The sequence below is a fragment of the Strix uralensis genome, chromosome 1 (genome assembly GCF_047716275.1).
Source record: "Strix uralensis isolate ZFMK-TIS-50842 chromosome 1, bStrUra1, whole genome shotgun sequence".
Classification (NCBI taxonomy): Eukaryota; Metazoa; Chordata; class Aves; order Strigiformes; family Strigidae; genus Strix; species Strix uralensis.
The window spans coordinates 66160796-66177968 of NC_133972.1; the positions used below are offsets into that span (position 1 = coordinate 66160796).

A 17173-nucleotide genomic window follows, 5' to 3' on the forward strand; every position below is an offset into this window, starting at 1 on the left:
AATTTTGGAAGGAAGAGCAACTGAATACAGCATAGGATCTCAGGACTGAATTGTTCTGATTTTGCTTCATGCTTTGGTCTTCAATAAACCACTTGGGCTCCCATTTAGTGTTGTCCTGGGACACTTTACTCCTGATGTGTAACAGCTGTATTTGTACTGAAGCATTTGACTCTTTGTATGGAAAAGGAAGGTGATGAGAACAGTGGGATGGTTTGTAGGTGGAAATGGCATTGGAAGGACTGTGATTTCTAGAGGGAGAGATGTGGCCATGCTGTAGGTGTTCAGTCACTGCTTCAGAAGCTGACCACATGTTTCTTGAGTGGGTCAGGTCTTGGGTATGGAGGTGAATCTGAGAGAGACATCTTCAGGAAGGCTAGTCCCCAACACACCTTGCTGGACATTGATCATCCAAAACTGGAGCCTGAAGTGGTTATCCGCTGTCAGTTTGGTACTATAATTCCTGCTGGTTAGAAGAACAATAAACTCATTTTTAACATGGTTGTTGCATTGCCATTCTTCTCAGGCATCAAAGAGTCCAAGACCTGCCTCTTCCAGCCTTGATTATGAGAGAAAAATTGGAGTGAAGAACATGGGTGTCCTAAAGCAGAACGTCCCAACTCTTACTCCTGGCACAGAGCAGTTCCTCCAGCTTGCAGTCCATTTCCATCTGCCACCTCTTCATGAGGGTCCAAGATCTCTTTATAATTTGATCAAAATGTAGCTGTGGACCAGCAAGTGCATATGACACTTACAAAGATGTCCATGTCTCCAATACAATACAGTGGAAGGACCATGGTCAATAGTGTTTAAAAATTGCTGTTTAAACACGACATCACAGTAAAAGTAATATAAAAAAAATGTAGAAGTTGGTATAAAAAACACCAGCTTGTTTATCACCTAATTTTTTTCTTTTTGTTTAAAATTGATTTAAGTGTTCTTAATTCTGGTTGTAAAACGCTGTGTGCATGCATGTGTTTCTGATGATAAAAACCTCGAGGAACACTTACCTGTTCTCTTCAGTGTATGTGCATATAACTCAAAGGTTTAGGTCTTTAGTACTTTTCTGGAGCGAGTGTGACTTCTGCTTCGGCAGAAAGGTAACCTGAGGTGCAGGAGATGGGAGAATGATGCTTATTTACAGTATTGCCTTAACAGAGTGGGTGTGTTTGGAGAAGAAGACTGCAGGCTGGCCTCTTGCTGAAGGAGGACAGGGACCTGTTTGCATAGCCACTGTCCGACCATTTAACCCAATTCAGTGGTTTTTTGGAGGCTGTTGAGACTGAGAGAACTGCCCCAGTTGGTGGGGGGGGAACAGATTGACTTTCCCTATCCCCATGCACGCAGGCATTGATGTCTCAGTTCTCCCATGCCTCAGTTTCCTTATTCTTCAGTCTAAGGCAATGGTTTTGCTCTTCACTTTCTCTTTGTATGTTGAGAGCTATTAAAAAAAAATCAGGTTGAATTGCAGTAGCTTATCTTATAATAAGGCACATCAGGCTTTTTAGCTTGGGTTTTGTCATTTTCAAGAGGTGTCCAAGTTACAAAGTGTCCGTGTTTCCTTCTCCCTTTCCTGGCACCATACCCATTGCACCCAGACCTCCTGTTTAGGGTCACGCCAGACACTTTGGGCACCCGGGGAAAGTGGGACTGGACCTGCATTGCTGTATTTGGGACATTGCATCCGTTGCTGCAGCAACAGGTTAGGAGTTCACAGGCTCTGGGCTGTGGCTTTGAGCACTGGAAGTAGCTGGGCTGGGAGGGAGAAAGAGGTCTTTATGAGCCTGCAAATAACCTTCAAAGGTATCGGAGGCAGTCAGGGGAAATAACTTGCCAGCTATGTTTCTTGCTGGGTAAACATTCTTCTCCTTTCAAGTGTGCTCAAGAGAGAGGTATGGGTTGTGGGGAGAGGTAATATCCTTTATTAGACCAAACTGATAGAGGTGGAAAAAACCAGGCTGCCTCTTAGGCACATAAACCCTTCTTCAGAAGGAGCAAATTTTAAGCTTAGCAGGAAAACAGGCTGGAAAAATTGCCCAAGTTTAATTTAATTATGTTAATCCATTAAAGGAAAAGGTAGCTAGTGTCTGTGGAGCAAAGGGCAGGGTTAGCAAAAAAGTTGTGAAAGTTTGTTGTGGGGTGAGAGAGAGAAACCAGTACCTGGTACCTTTGAAGTGGTAAGTTTTGCAGGCAGATGCTGTGGGAGAAAAAGCATCATGCTGTAAAACCAAAGAGCCTTTTTTTTTTGTGTGTTTTTGATGCTCAGCAGAGCTACAGGCATACAACATTTTCTTAAATGTGGTTCATTTTGCTTTTGAAGGGTCTAGCCCCTGCCTGCAGTTTTCCTAGACTAACTTTAATCTGCAAAAGCAAATGAGAAACAATGGGTTTGTCCAAGAGCAGTGTTAGGTTTATGGTTGGACTCGATGATCTTAAAGGTCCTTTCCAACCTAAATGATTCTGAGGCAGAGATTTAGCATGGCTTATCTTGCAGCACTCTGTGCTTTCATTAGGAAAGCCCTGACTCTCACTGCTGTATTCCTGTCTGTGCCTCCTGTCTTCCCAAGGGCTGCAACTGGGAGCCACCCAGGTCAGGGCTGGGAAACTTTTGGCATCTGGAATGGTCAAGGCTGAGTTAAGTTTCTCTTTGGTGCTCTGTAGGGTAAATGCTTGCTCTTTGGCTAATAGATTTGCTTATTTAATCTTCATCATGCTTTAGATCTCTTTATGAGCTTCAGTAGTAGGGGACTAGGATGCGCTCTTGTTGTTCCCTGTGTGCCTCAAAGGGGTTTGTAAACACGGTCTGCATTATGGTTTCTGCTTCACAGCCAAGTTTAGAGGTGCTTAGGAGCCAAGCAGCTTACCCAGTTACACCTGTGATAGCCAACAAAATGTGTCATGGCCCATGCTTTGGCACTGCACATGTGGATATGGCCAAATTCCTCCCCCACAACGTGGTGGCCTCATCTACTCCCCTTATAGGGAGCAGCCCAGGGTGTAGGGGAGCTGACTGGGGGCCTACGAGGTGGTATGGATGAAGCAGACGGTGAGCTGGCAGTTAGCTGTGGAAGGTCACAGGGCCAGGCTTGGGTTCTGGTCTTGATTAGTTGACTAAATATAAAATAGTCTAAGAAGCATAGAGCTCATCAGAACTCATCTTGTGGGTCCTAGCCCTGCGTGGTGCGCTCGGTGCTGGAGACTGATTCAGGGCTAGGCACCATGCTGCCACCCTTTTGGCAGCAAAATGACACCTGCTGGGGGCTGGAGAGGCTTTTGAGGGGTGACTTCTTAGAGACATGGTGGGTATGACTGGTACACCAGGGTCTTGTCCTGTCCCGCGTGGCCTGGGACACGGTTGGACCTGTGCACCCTGCTGCAGCCCAGGGTGCCATGGTGGCTTGGGCCTGGGCTATGCCCCACCTCCCTGCGGTGACAGGGTACGGGGTCAGTCAGTAAATGCTGGAGAAGCACTGAAACCCTTTATGTTGCTAAAAACTGGTGTGTTTTTTATTACTGAACCATCATGTCTCATGTTCCAGGATCCAACTCGCTGTCTGGATATGAGGGGCAGTATGTGTTTTCCCCAATTCTGCCCTCTTCAGCAAATATTTCCCCCCACCATATGCAACCCAATTTTAGGTCAGATGTTTGTTCCATTAGCTGAGGAGGGTTGAAGGGTGTGGGGTGCCTTGGCTGGACCCCCACAGGTTGTTACAAGGCCCAGCAACACCATGCTGCTGGAGTAGGAGGACTGTGAGAAGGAGGGAAGGAGATCAGGTTTTGTGCCTGAGCCGTTATCTGAAAGCCACAGGATTAAACCCCACAAGGGCAAAGATTTTTGCCCATCTCTAAGCTGTCCAGCTCTGATACCCAGCACAGTGCAGCCTCTGAGCAGCTCTCCTCATCCTGTAACACTGGGGAGTTTACATGCCCTCATCCCTGAGCTAACGGAATCCAGCTGTCAGTATGTTGTACGGGCTGTATCTAGGGGGAAAATGGCTTCTTACCCGGGCTTCGCTGCCCTCAGCTTTTGCAGGGATGTGTGGGGAACATGTGGTGACGAGTGTGCGTGGGGATGGGGCCATGGAGGATGGCAGTGTGTTGTAGAGCATGAGAGAGCTCTGCTGGTGGCTCTGATCCCGTGGAATTTTACTGCGTGCGGCACTGTCAGAGGGACGGCTATTTTGGGAGCGGAGGGTTGTGGTGAACTGCAGACGTAACCCTGCTTTCCCTCCCTGCTGAGCTAAACCAAACACCTTTTGGATCCTGAGTCCTTTTCCATTGCAAAAGTCCCCAGTAAATCTCTGGGACAAGGGTATGTCAGTATTGTGCCACAGCTCTTCGCATTCATCAAGAGAAATTTCTTTGATGATTTGTGTCTTAGCCACTGAAACTTTTACATAACTGATAAAACTTGCCATTCAATGCCCTTGAAAAATTTTGGTTTTAGTGTTTGTAAGGTACTGATCACTCAGTGTTTTAAAGGCATTGCTCTTGCTTTACTTAAACTGAGGTGCAGTCCCAGTAGCATTACCTTAGCTTTTGGTTTTCCCTGGGGAAGTTCAGAGGGCAGTTGAAGTTCTTCATGATCTCACACCCCGGATCTCAAATATGTTATGACATAAAATATTTGTTTAATTGACAGTTTATTCTCTTTTGCTGTTTTCTCAATGCTCTTACAGACGTGTTAAAGAGTCCAATCACTTAGTATTATGTTGGAGGTGTTTGCTTATTTTAGTACTTCAGTATTTTGGGGACTGGTTGGGTCCTGTCATTGTGGTGATCAGAATTAGTTATATATGTGATCTACAGTTTTACTAATTATCGTTTTAAAAATAACTGGTTTAGCTTTTTTAAAAAAGATTCTTGCCTTCCCCCCAAACCCATTCCTGATCACTAATTTCTGTCCCCTTTTGCAAGGGGATGTAAAGGGAAGGGTTGGTTTTGATCTAAGCAGGTTCTCTGATCTGTTGACTGTGCAATTTTATGAATAGTTGTTTGTGTCACCTGAGGGATAGCATGGAGCAGAGGGGGAATAGGAGGCAGGAACCCTCAAAATGAGTTTTACCCCTGAGAAAAGGGTCTGTGAGATGGTATAACTGTACCCTAAAACTACAGATTTTGGGGGGGGCATTTGGCATGATGGACATCTGTAGCTGTCAAAAGCCTCTCATGGGTTTGATTTTGTTTCTTTTCACACAGGGGTTACTGGTTGTGCTATAAAGGCAAAATTCAAAGTCCAAAATGATGCCATTTATGGAGAGGAAGTGTTTACCATTGATTTGTCAGGTAAATTATTAATAATCTTCTATACCTATTAGATGGTGCACCTTTTAGCATCATAATTCCTTGGTAAGGAGAAATGTGCTTTCAAGAAACCCCAGCATCTCAAAGCATTAGTTATCTATGTGAATTTGTCTGTCCCAAGCATAAGACGTCAGTGAGCAAACTCCTGCCAAGAAATCCTGCATATCAGAAGGGTCTTTCCTCACTTCCTCATGTATAATTGCTCTGTTCGACCTGCTGAGCTGTGCCCTGCCCTTGAGTCATACACAGGGGTGACCTTGCCATCCCTTGGGTGGGGTTGCAGGAGGGTGAACGACAGCAGGATCCAGCTGCTGGCGAGCCTTTGACTTGCAAAGGGAACATACTCCACTGGTGTGTCTGCTGCAGTGCACAGTAATCTGGACTAGGGGAGAGTAGCTGGATAATTTTTCTCTTTATCAGATACTGGACACCGCTGCAGACAGTGGCAAAATGATTTGTACATGTGGGCTTAATTTCCATGGAGGTTTATCTGCATCTTTCAATAGGTGGATGCATGCAGCAGTCTGTTTTGCCACAGGTCATTCACAGACAGCCCTTCTAGGAGGATGAGTTGCAAAAGAGTGTCTGCACCTGCCTATGAGAGTGTCTGGGTCCCTTCTTTACTTGCTTAGGGGTTTCTGTTACAGTCCAAGTCAGGCTCTTGAGCTTCGAGCTCACTGGTCTCCTCAGTATTGACTGGACAGTCACTGTGACAGTGTTTACTTACTAATTGATCCCTTCTGCTATTTAGAATCATAGAATCATTTAGGTTTGAAAAGACCCTTGAGATCACCGAGTCCATGATGTCTTGGTACCTCTGCCCCTGGTATTTTGTGCATAGCCTGAATCCTGGTGGCAGTATGTGTCTATTGACAGTGTTTGCAGGTACTGAAGAAACCCAAACATCCTGGGTTTCTCTTAATCTATTTTTCCCTTGGCTTTTGGAGAAAAGGCAGCATTTGTCTTCACAAGCAAGTTCTTTGACACCTGCTTTCACATAGGTTAGTCTTGTCTAGTTCCCTGGACCACGAAAGCAAACCCAGGACTGGTATGACATTGACCTTCTGATGAAGGCAGGGGGCAGTCCAGGTTGCTGTTGGTCCGGTAGATGTGAACTTTCACTGTAACGTGTGGGCCAAGTTTTCTGTTACCCCATGTTCACAGTGCAAATAGAAATGAAAAGGTGTTGTGGCCACTGAATGTTGTATGCTACTCTGATGTTTGCTCTGCTCTTCATAAAGAAAAAAAAAAAAAAGACAACCAGAAAGAGCAGTAGGAATGAATTAAGGATTACTCTAATGTAAGAAGCTACATGTTTCCATTTAGTTAAATGAAGAGGGGTTAAAAGGCGATGAGGTCACAGTCTGTGAATACCTGCAGAAGATAGGGGGAGATTTCTGTTCATAGTGGGGTCTCTGTGATACAAGACTGTCAAGATCTAATGAGTAGAATACAAAGCAAGCTATGCTCAAACTGGAATTGAGAGAGATATTCACTACTGAGAGGTTATTGGAATAAGTGTGTGAGCTCCTCAAACTGAGTCTCTCTGGACAGCTTTCTGAAAGAGGCTGTTTTGCATGATTCCAGGTCAAGATTGTGATGTAGAGGCTGCTAGATGAATTTCTGTGGCCTTTGCGTACACCCAGCAAGGCTAGATAAAGTTAAGTCCTTTCTGAATTTAAGCTCCATTAATGTATTTAGCTCTGGCTGTGGATTTGTATAGTCTTGAGCAAGACTTTGGTCTGTCTCAGATTCCTGTCCATCAAATGAGCTATAAAAAACAGCTCATCTCTCTTTCTATCTAACAGTTTATCTGAAAGTCCATCGACTGCCCTTTGCAGTTACTGAGTGATGCTGAGGTAGTGAGTCTTGGCTTTCAGTTGAGGTTCTCTTTGGTAAATGATAAATGTCGTATACCAGTTAATCCAAAAATTGTGTATTTTCAAAAAACAGAGAAAATGAAAGGCTGATGTCCTTTGCAGGCCAAAGTTAAGATTGTCAGTGTTATAGTCATGTGGTTCCATATTTCTTTTCACTATGTTTTACATCATTTCAATATTTTTGTCACTGTACATTCAAAGTCTTGCCTTTTGAAAGTGCTTTTACTGAAGGCGACAATGTTTCTGTGAGGCTTCCCATACTCTCTTCATCCTTTCTCAGCCTTCACAGAACTCTTCTCTCTGCCTGGGGATATCCCCAGCGGTTGCCTCACTTTCCAGAGAGGTGGATGCTAGCAATGGAGGGTGCCACTGGAATTTACACAGGCACAATGGCTGAACTGGGCTATCAGCGTCACGGTCGCGAAAAGCACAGTGGGATCTTTAGTGACCACAAGTGGTCATGTCTGTGGTTTTACGTTGGATCCAAGCGGAAGTGTATGTGACAACATGTGGCCCCTTAGCTACACACTCCAGCCTTGCTCAGTAATGACTCAGAGGACAATATTCTTCTCTTCTGCAACGCCCAGGATTTTTCCCCAACTTTTCCCAGCCCTAGCTCTGCCTAGAGTGTGCAAGAGACCAAAATCAGAACTTGCCGTGTTTTACAAGACTGTTTTACTTCTGCAGGCTTTTCTGTGTGCTTCATCCAGCTGGTGCTTTTTTTTTTTTTTTCAGTGTTGATGGAAGCAGCTTCATGGAACTACCGTAAGCTGCTTCTTAGTAATGACCTATTAGTGAAGCCAACAATAACAGCACTGTCTAGACCATCTGAACACAGCTAAATTATTCCTTTGTCCCTTCTTCATTTGCTTTCTCTCCTGATGGTTGAATTGTTTTGGGTGGTCCATGTTGACCTTCAGGCTTGCTATTTCTCCCTTGCTTTTTTTTTCTTCTCCTTCAGCTATGAGCCTGCTGTACTAAGACTGAAACTCCAGGTTCCTCTCTCCTGCACGCATGCTGAAACCGAAGCCATGTAGCACCGGAAACATGTATCTGAAGGGCAGATGTGGCTTTTTGATTTCACTTCATAGCTGATTTTGCTAAGTGCTGAATGCCCTAGATTCACCTTGGTAGTGCCTGGGACCTGTAAGTCTTAATGTCTTACAGAACTGAAAACTTGATGAGAGAAGGAGGTATTCTGGTTTTTATATATATCCTGCCAAAATGCATCAGTGTACTTTTATTGAAGTATAAAACCAACCTTCCCTTGTCCGCTGTAGCTCCACTGGTCATTGCTTCCTGGGAGTGCTCTTGGCTTGCTTCTTCTTTGTGTTCCTCTCCTCTGTGTGACTATGGATATTTCCCCCTGCCCCCAAACCTTTGGGAAATTAATATCTTTTGAGACCTCTATTCTGTTTGTTTGGAAGTGATCCTTGGCTGGATGGGCTGGCAGTGTGATCAAATGAGCTTTGTCACAGGAAGCTGATTTAAAAAACACAAAATTGGGTTGTTGGTGGGGAGTAGGGAAGAAAGAAATGAGTTTCCCACTAAGGGAAATAAATGAAAATAAAGAAAGAGCTGAGGATGGAAGAAGAGACATAGGGGACAAAGGGACAGTGCTAAACACAATTGATTTTTACATTTCATTTTTGCTGTCTGTGTAATCAGTTTTTCTTTGTCCTGGTCTTCCATCATAGAAATATTCCTGATTACATGTTGTGCTAGGGAGAGAGCAGGCTTCGCTGTACAATTCATCCTGTCAACCTACAATACCTTAAGTGAATTTGTACAAAAAGTTGCAAGAGTGAAGCTGGGTCAGAAGGATGTTCAGGAGCAAGAACCTGCGCATGTTGTGCAAAGTCAGTGGTTTCCAAGAGTCTCTGAGTCCATCTGAGCTCTGCAGATACTTCATTGGCATTGTGCAACTTGCAGCTGTTTTGTTCTGGCGCTCCGGCAAAGCCTGGGAAGATGTTTGCTGTGTAGTCTCAATGCTGCCTTCTCACAAGGCTGAAGCATATTTGGGTCCTGCAGGGCTAGATCAGGAGAACCTGATCTTGCATGTCCCTTGGGCACGGGATTCCTGTTGATTCCCTGCATGTTCTCCCTGGGAGAGTTGTCCATCCTGCACCCTCTGCTTGCTCAAACCAAGCCAAACAGAGAGCGAACAGCCTGTGACACCCCTTTCACTGGAGAGGCTTGTGAGTGGCATTTGGATTTAATTATCCAGTAAGTTTCAGTGCTTATTTGAATTTTGACTGAACTGGCTGAGCTGGCCGCTTGTTTCCATGGAACAAAGTTCTCCACCCTTCTTGGGAGTCAGCTTGGAGACCCCAAGAGCACTAATTAGGACAGGCAAGAGGCTTAGTCTGGAAAGCATCAGTCCCTGTGCAAAGCTGTCATGGAGAGGACTGGGAAGTGTCAGTTTTGCAACCGATGATGCAAATTGTGCTCCTGCTCTGAAGTTGCTTCAGAGCACGGTGTGGGGGTGTAGTCGCTTTGTTTTGAACAGTTGAGGCTTTGGTCATAGTTCCTCTGAAAACTGCAGTTCTCTTGGACCAAAAACACACTGTTAAAAGTAGTTTAAAAGCTACTTAAGCACATAGAAATACATTACTTCAAGGTAATAATATACTTCTGCTTGTGCTTAAGTTGTGTTCTTTCATGCTCCAGCAGCAGCAAACAACCTTTCCTGCTTGTATAGGAAGAAGTTTTCTTACCTTACTTTGTAGCAGTGATGGCATGGATATGTAGTTTGGGTTTTTTTGACAAGTAACACTCACGTTTTATAATAAAAAATTCTCGAATGCTCTTTGGCATCATCTTTTTGGTAGTTGGAGGAACAAAGATGCTGAGTTGACAGCTAAATAACAAGAAATATTTTCTTCTTTTTTTTTTTTTTTTTTCCTTCTAGTACCTGATTTAGGACAGCTAGAACCCAGTGTTACACCACTGATTCTAGGCTGATTAAGTTGATGGTTGGGTGTTTCTGAAAATGGGCTAAATTTAAGCAGTTACTGAAAGTGAGTGGATGCCTCTTGCTTTGCTATGTTGGGAGAGATGCAAAATTTGGTCTCTTCTGGCAGAGGTGTGTAGCCTGACTTTCTAAGGAAATGTGACTTTCATAATCATGCAGGTGGGGTTGCAGCACCAGGAATTTTTAAACCTGTATTTGATAGACTCAGAAGGCTTCATTGCAAAAAGTTTTGACAAAATTGATGGCTAGGTAGAGGAGGAAGACTCAGTTATTGCGTTGAGGACAGTGTAATAACATACCCAACATTTCCTGGACATTGGAAACCCCTTGGTGTTCAAGAAGACCCAAGTCCCTGGGAAATTTGCCTTCCTTGCTCTGTCAATCAGTAAATAACTTGTCACAAGTTAGTTTCAATACCCGGATTTGGTGGTCAGCATAGGCCCCAGGTGGTAGTATAGGCAGCCAGGACATCCAGGTTTTCTGTACAGCCTGCAGAGGTGATTTCCAATTGCAGACTCTGCATTTTGCAGGGTTGCTCACTTCCAGCTTCTTTCTAGTGAAATTGCATTGCAATCTCTTGTGACTACTGTCTGTGTGAGTGACAAAGTAACCTCCCTGGTAGGGAGGGGTATAACACTGAAGCAGTGACACTGAATACTCATCTCTAGTGGCAATAGTGATAGGATCCACTTCAGCTCAAAGATCTCTCTTTTTTGATATTTTCAGTGATGCCATGTGTTCATCAGACATCCTGGCAAAAGCATGGTGCATGCTATTGCTCTTGGCTGCATGGTTAAACCTTGTGTGTACCCCATGGGATGTGGTCTGTGGGGGGCTTGGGCCAGTTCTTGGGGCTGCCAGGTCTTTCTCTTGGGAGCAACGGAGGGAGCAGCTCACAGTCGCTCCAGAAAAGTTTGAAGTCACTCTGTCCCTGTTTGTTGGTTTATTGTTATTTTTCATTATTATTACTATTGACCTCCAGCAAACCCTGCTGTCCCTCCTTGGGACAGGCAGTGCTGAATCTTATGAGTTCTGGAATACCCTTGCAGGGCACCGGTGGGTTAACCAGAGGTGCATTTCCTTGCAGATGCTGCCAGGCATGTCCTGGGAGGTTTGGAGGTAGGAGAGTGGTGGTGAAAGTGGTTTTGCTAGCCAAAGCCCGGCTCTGCCACTGCCTGTTGAAGCCCTGTTTCCCTGTGACATTGTGAACTGCGTTTTGTGTCAGTGAGTTCAGGAAACTTTTGTTGTCACTCAGGTTGGAAAAAAGAAAGGGGTGAGGGGCATTTTAGAGATTATAGCTTTGGTGGAAAATTCCTGGAGGGTGGTGCATGGGGTTTTTGGTTTTGTGGGTTTTTTTTAACTTACACCTCCCCCCTTTCCCTTCCCCCTCCACAAAAAAGTTTTTTTCTCCTTTTTTATGTTGTTTTTTTCCCTACTACAAAATCTTCTGGAAAACCATGCTTGTCCCCAGAGGTCCCTTTTAACAATAAAAAAGCCCCCCAAAACCCAAACTATGGCCATTCTTGTTTTTTTTTCTTTTTCTTTCCTGAACTAGAACTGAAAGTTATCTTTTTCTTGAGTGTTTTCTTGTAGCATTTCAGGTTATGCTCCCTGCCACCCCACTGGAAAAACATACCTGTGTTTTTAGGTAGGGAAATGTGGAAGGAAAGAAGAATTGCACTTTAATGTACTTTGAGATGAATCTTATAATTTTGTCAATTATATATTTAATATTTATATATAGATTTATATTATATTTTAACTATATATACACACACATTGCCTACAGGAAAATGTAGGCATTAGAGCTCATTCCTGAGTTTCAAAATAAGTGACACTAGATTTTAAACACTTTTCCCTTTATTTCTTTAATGAGTTGGCTTTGGGTGCACAGCACACATGAGAATTCTTTTTCTCACATCTTTTTTTTTTTTTTCACAGCTTCAGTCTGATAGGGCAACTCAGCAGGAGGAGCAGGAAAAGAGGAGATGATGTTGTATCTGAGCATGAGGATATAGGACATATACCTCTCTGGGGAAAGAACCTCAGTATTTGGGTCCAGTCCTGTCTGATTTCGTATCGTTTTTGTCATTTTTCACATCTGAGCGGAGTTTGAGTTAAATCTGCAGGCTGGCTTGGTGTAGGGGTGGCTCTATCCGTGGAGCCACTGTTTTACAGAAAGTACAGTAGCTGTATTTGTATTTTTACAGCAATAGCTGTATGTGCCTAATACCTGCCTGTCCTGACTGTATCATGAACATGGAGCATGCAATGGGTTCTCACACCCACCTAATGAATATGCTGTGCCCTAGGTCTTGATAGGGTTTTTAGTGCTTGTGGTTGGTATTTTGCAATGTAATCATTTATAGCTATAACCACAACCATAGATGTAGAAGTGTTGAAAAGGAGGAGATTAGTTTCAGATCAAACGGGTCCTTCAAAGTTCTCTGGTTACTGCAGAAACTGGAAAAACCATAAGATATCTCAGTGTGTGTGTGTCTTCTATGCAGCATAGTTGAGTCTGTCACTTCTTCTAATGAGTATCTTGCCCTCTCCCGTGGTTTTCACTGGCTCTAGTTTTGAAAATCAGTTGTGGCTCTTGAGCATCTTTATGAAGAAGGAGGAAAGGAAGAGATGAAGAACTGTGGTGTACTCCATCACCTGCTGCGTGAGCTTTCTGAGTCCTGAAAGGTTTCTGTCCTGTAGAGCGCTACCTGGACAGTGCATCTGGCCTATGTGTCCCTCTCCAAAGAGCCCCATGAGCAGCAGACATAGGCTGCGAGCTGGAGGAGCTGGAGAAGCACTGGTCACCCACACTCAGCCACTGGCGTTTCTGAGGATCTGTCTCACCTGTGATGAAGAAATCTGTATTTCCGAGACATGATGGACTGGGAGGGACTGTGGTGTAGTTTTTGAATGCCTGTCTTAGTAGGAAGGCTAGACATCATGTCTTTTGACCCATTGGGGTTTAAAGATTGTATTTGCAATACTGTATTTTTACTCTGCACTTCCAGGAGCAAGGTTACCTTCCACGCTTAAGTTGTCTTTCCTTCTTTTGCAGATGAAGAAGAAGCTCTGAACTCTATTATGAAGGATTTGGCAGCATTGGGCAAATGTGGGGGGCTGCTGGACAACAACAGGAATAAAAACAGTGTCCACTCCAGCAAACAGGTAAGGCATTGCTTGAGTCCACCTCAAACTCCAGTAAGCCAAAGAGGTGGACACAATGCTTCCCATGCTGGGAGAAAAGAGTTTAAATGTTAGAACTGAAGTGAACAAGTGCTGCAGGAGCTCAGCACATCAGAAGTAACATAATTTTACCAAAGCATAAGCTTTAGGACCCCTTTTTAAAGAGCTGAAAAGAAGCTACAGGCATCCCTGTGTCACAGAGGAGCAATGGAGGAGCAGAGGAGAAGAGTGATACTCCAGATCATTCACAAATATAGCAATAGAGCCTGCAACTGGTTTTAAATCTCAAATCCCATCCCAAGGCACTTCTTTTGCTTATCACTGAAAGTAGTAGAACTTGTTACAGGCTATGCAGCTTTGAGATTTGGATTAGTCAAATGTTTTCTATTGACAGCATTGATGAAATACAGTATTTATCATGTGCACATTTTACTTCAGATATTTGAGAGATAGACTGCCAACTTTGAGCTGTAGACACCCAGGCTCTTTTGGGAGGAATAATGTCATTCTTATATAAAGTGTTTAAATATTAATTACTGGCATTTATGCTTCTAAACCCAAACATTTTGGCCCTGTTGCACATTCAGAGTTGATTTAGTGAGCAAAAACGTTGTCCCTTGAGCAATGTCAGAAATTATTCTCTGACACTGATATAATAGCTAACGTGGATTTAGTCGCCTGTTTGTGTATGGAACAAATATTATGTGAACACAAGTATTCTGAAGAAATAATTCAGTTGTCAAAATAGCAAGAAAGAAAGAAGGGGAAAAGTAATTAAGAGGACTGGGAAGCTGCTGGAGAAGCATGCGAGCAAATCCACTTGGAATTCTACTTCTAGTGCTCAGAATAAGCTTGCAATCAACTTTGCAATTGCTGAATGCCTAGTGAGGAAGAAAACAAATTGTCGTTTACTGTTGTCATGCATATTTTAATGGCACTTGCGCTACTGACAAAGAACCCTGGATCCAGAGGGGAAAAATCCTTTCCCGAATCCCTCTAGACTTTCTAGACACATGCAGATAAAAACACGTGCGCATGTAGCATGTCTGTTTTAAAGTGTGTCCTGGTGGTAGCAGCTGTCCAAGTTGAATCACTGGATTTGTGTTCAGTTCATGCTGAAATAAGTCCAAGATGTTTACAAAACTGACCGGAGAAATTCAGAGCTGGCTTTCTGCAGCTGCAGGCAAAGCAGACAATCCAGCGCAGCTTTGGATGGCTCTGAGGGTAGCATTTTCTGCAAGTTGATGGGTGGGGACCATACCAAGCCATCTCGGGTTGCTGTCAGGATAGCAAAGCTTTTCAGACTTCTCTTAAATAGCATACTTGTTTTCTCACAATGGGGCAAAATCCCTGTGGTCATTTTTTAAAACTGTTGCTGTAAATGCTGCAGATACACAGCCAGATAATTAGTTGAAAATAAGGAAAATAATAGTTTTCATTGGCTGAATTCTTATCTACAGAAGTTTCATAAAGATGACATCTTGCAATCAAATTCATATCCACAGCTCATCCACTCTGTATCTTAATTTATAAGTCACCAATAGAGTTATGTTGTGCTCTGTTATCAGCTTGAGAATTGTTGGCTGCTACTTGTGTTTAATTTTACTATATTAGGAAATAAACTTTCTTTCTCAATTATAACATCAATGCTTGGAGAAACATTGCCTCCTTTATGATTTTTCTTTTTATCCATAAGCGGACCAGCCGTAGCTGCGTGCTTATTGTTACTCAGAGCTCTCCGATGGAGGAGACGCAAATAGTCAGCATCCCGCTCTCCTCGCGCATACAGGGTTGAGGATTCAGACCGATAGGCCCCACGAGATGAAGGGCGTTGGAGTATGTTGAATTGTTGCTTCACTAAATTGGACTAGCTGGAACAAGTCTGGCTCGCGGAATGACGGGAGTCTAGTCTGTGAGGTGGGGAGTGGCCAAAGTAGGTGGAATTAGTGGGGACTTGGTTCATTTTGCAGCTCAGAAACTTTTAATCGACTTGTTTGGGTCACTTTTAGTTGTTTTTTTTTTCTTGTTTTTTAGCACAGACATTGATGGGGGGGAAAGATTGCTTTGGAAATGCTGTTGATGCCTGTGATTTGTGGTTCCTTTGGTACTTGGTGTTCCCTTTTTTTTCTTTGTTTTTTCTTTTTTTCTTTATTTTTTCCTGTGATCACGTTGACTGGTTGAGCTGAAGGATGCACTGCACAGTCTCCCTTCTTGGAGAGGGAGAGTGAGGCACTGGGCATTTAGATGCTAAATTTTCCTCTTGGGAATCTCATTGTAGGTGTCTCTTATGAGGCCCTGCAGCAACATCTTCACATTGAAATACTTGGGTCTGGACGTTCAGTTGTTAGATTAAAAAAAAAATAATCTTTTTTTTCTGTAGAAGAATTCTTTTCTGAGGCATGGGAATCCTTTACTCAATGTTCCAAATTTTCACTGAAAAACACTTTAAATAAGAATGTGTTGACTAAGTAGCCTGTCCCATTGTGGCTTGCAGCAGTTCTTTGGTCCACAGAGAAACACAACAAAAGTGCTATCTCATTCCTGTCTCCTGGAGGGGTTCCTTAGTGCTCTCTTGACAGCAGTTGAAATTTGAAGCCTGCCAGATAGTATTCCTGGTAGACTCGGGCCACACAAGAAAGTAGTCTGTGACGGTGCATGCTACACAGTATTATTCCCAAAAATATTGACAGTTTTGCTTCAGATCATCTTATGAAATGAACATCCTTTGGCAAATTGCATAAAAATGTTTCATTTTTTAGTTTGCTTTCCTTACAAATGAGTTCCGGATTAAGGCTGAGTTTCTGGATGTCTAATGCCTCATGGTAGAACAAGCTGGAAATGAGAACAGCAATACTTGACACACGGTGCGTATGAGTTTCCTCCCTTAGATTGCCCAGGCAGCTGGCAGCAGATGTGATGGCTGGGCTTGAATCTCCTGAGTCCTGGTGAGGTGTGTCAGCCTCTACATTACGCTGCCTTTCTGCCTTGTGAGAAAACAGGGTAGAGGGGTAGAGATGGACACCCTTTTCCTTCTGCGTGTAAGCTGCAATCTTTAAAATGGAGCCGTTCTTTGGGAACAGAGGGATCATCCTGACATTATCCCTAGTACATCCTCTGGACTGTTATTCCTCCATTATTCCTTTTATCACTCCATTATTCCTCATGCATCCTCTGGTGTGGCTGGAAGGAGTCCTTTCAGGCAGTCTCCTAGACTGAACAGACAAAAGAGTTTGTTTATAGCAGTGGCTCTGAAGAGGGGAAGGAGGAAACAGCAGAATAAAGATTTGCATTGTAATCACGAAGGAAAAAGATGAGTGGGATAAGAAGGGAGACCACAAAATTAGAAATCCCAAACAAAAGCATGGAGGAGAAAGGAGCGATTACATTAACATTTATTTTGCATCTGTCTATTTATGTGCACATCCATTTATTTATATGAATAGTGCTTGGCAACTCGCAGTATGAAGTTGATTGTCAGTGCTGTGCTTTGGTCTAATGACAGGTCATTGGTGTGGGCCTCTATCACAGCTGATGACAGATGGCGATTCCTCTGCCATGTTAATTTTGATTGCAAGTTCTCCCACAGCAATAAAGTCCAATACTTGTGAGGAATGTTTTCCCATGCATGACAAATGTCAGACTGACCTAAAAGTTGTTCTTTTAGTAAATTACCTCTGGACTGTCTTTTCTTTGGCAAGTTGGATGCAGGACAAGGCTTGCTCGTCACTAGAATAAAATACAGCTCATGTTCTAGGGCTCTCTGTTTGTAGGTTTTTCAGCAGCCTAAAATGAGTTTGGCTTTATCACCTCTGTTTTACTGTTGGGG

At 43.5% G+C, this 17173-nt stretch overlaps 1 protein-coding gene across 4 annotated transcripts in view; it reads left to right on the plus strand.

The window, feature by feature from the left end:
- Positions 1-17173, plus strand: part of LOC141943814 (mitogen-activated protein kinase kinase kinase 3-like) — an 84425-nt gene that overhangs the window by 25511 nt on the left and 41741 nt on the right. For 3 of the 4 annotated variants that reach the window (XM_074869475.1, XM_074869468.1, XM_074869480.1), the window contains one exon: positions 13220-13329. In XM_074869475.1, the coding sequence (XP_074725576.1) occupies positions 13220-13329 (110 nt within the window). Of the gene's footprint in view, positions 1-5229; positions 5287-13219; positions 13330-17173 lie in introns of those variants that run through there. The other variant, XM_074869489.1, reaches the window with a different exon arrangement.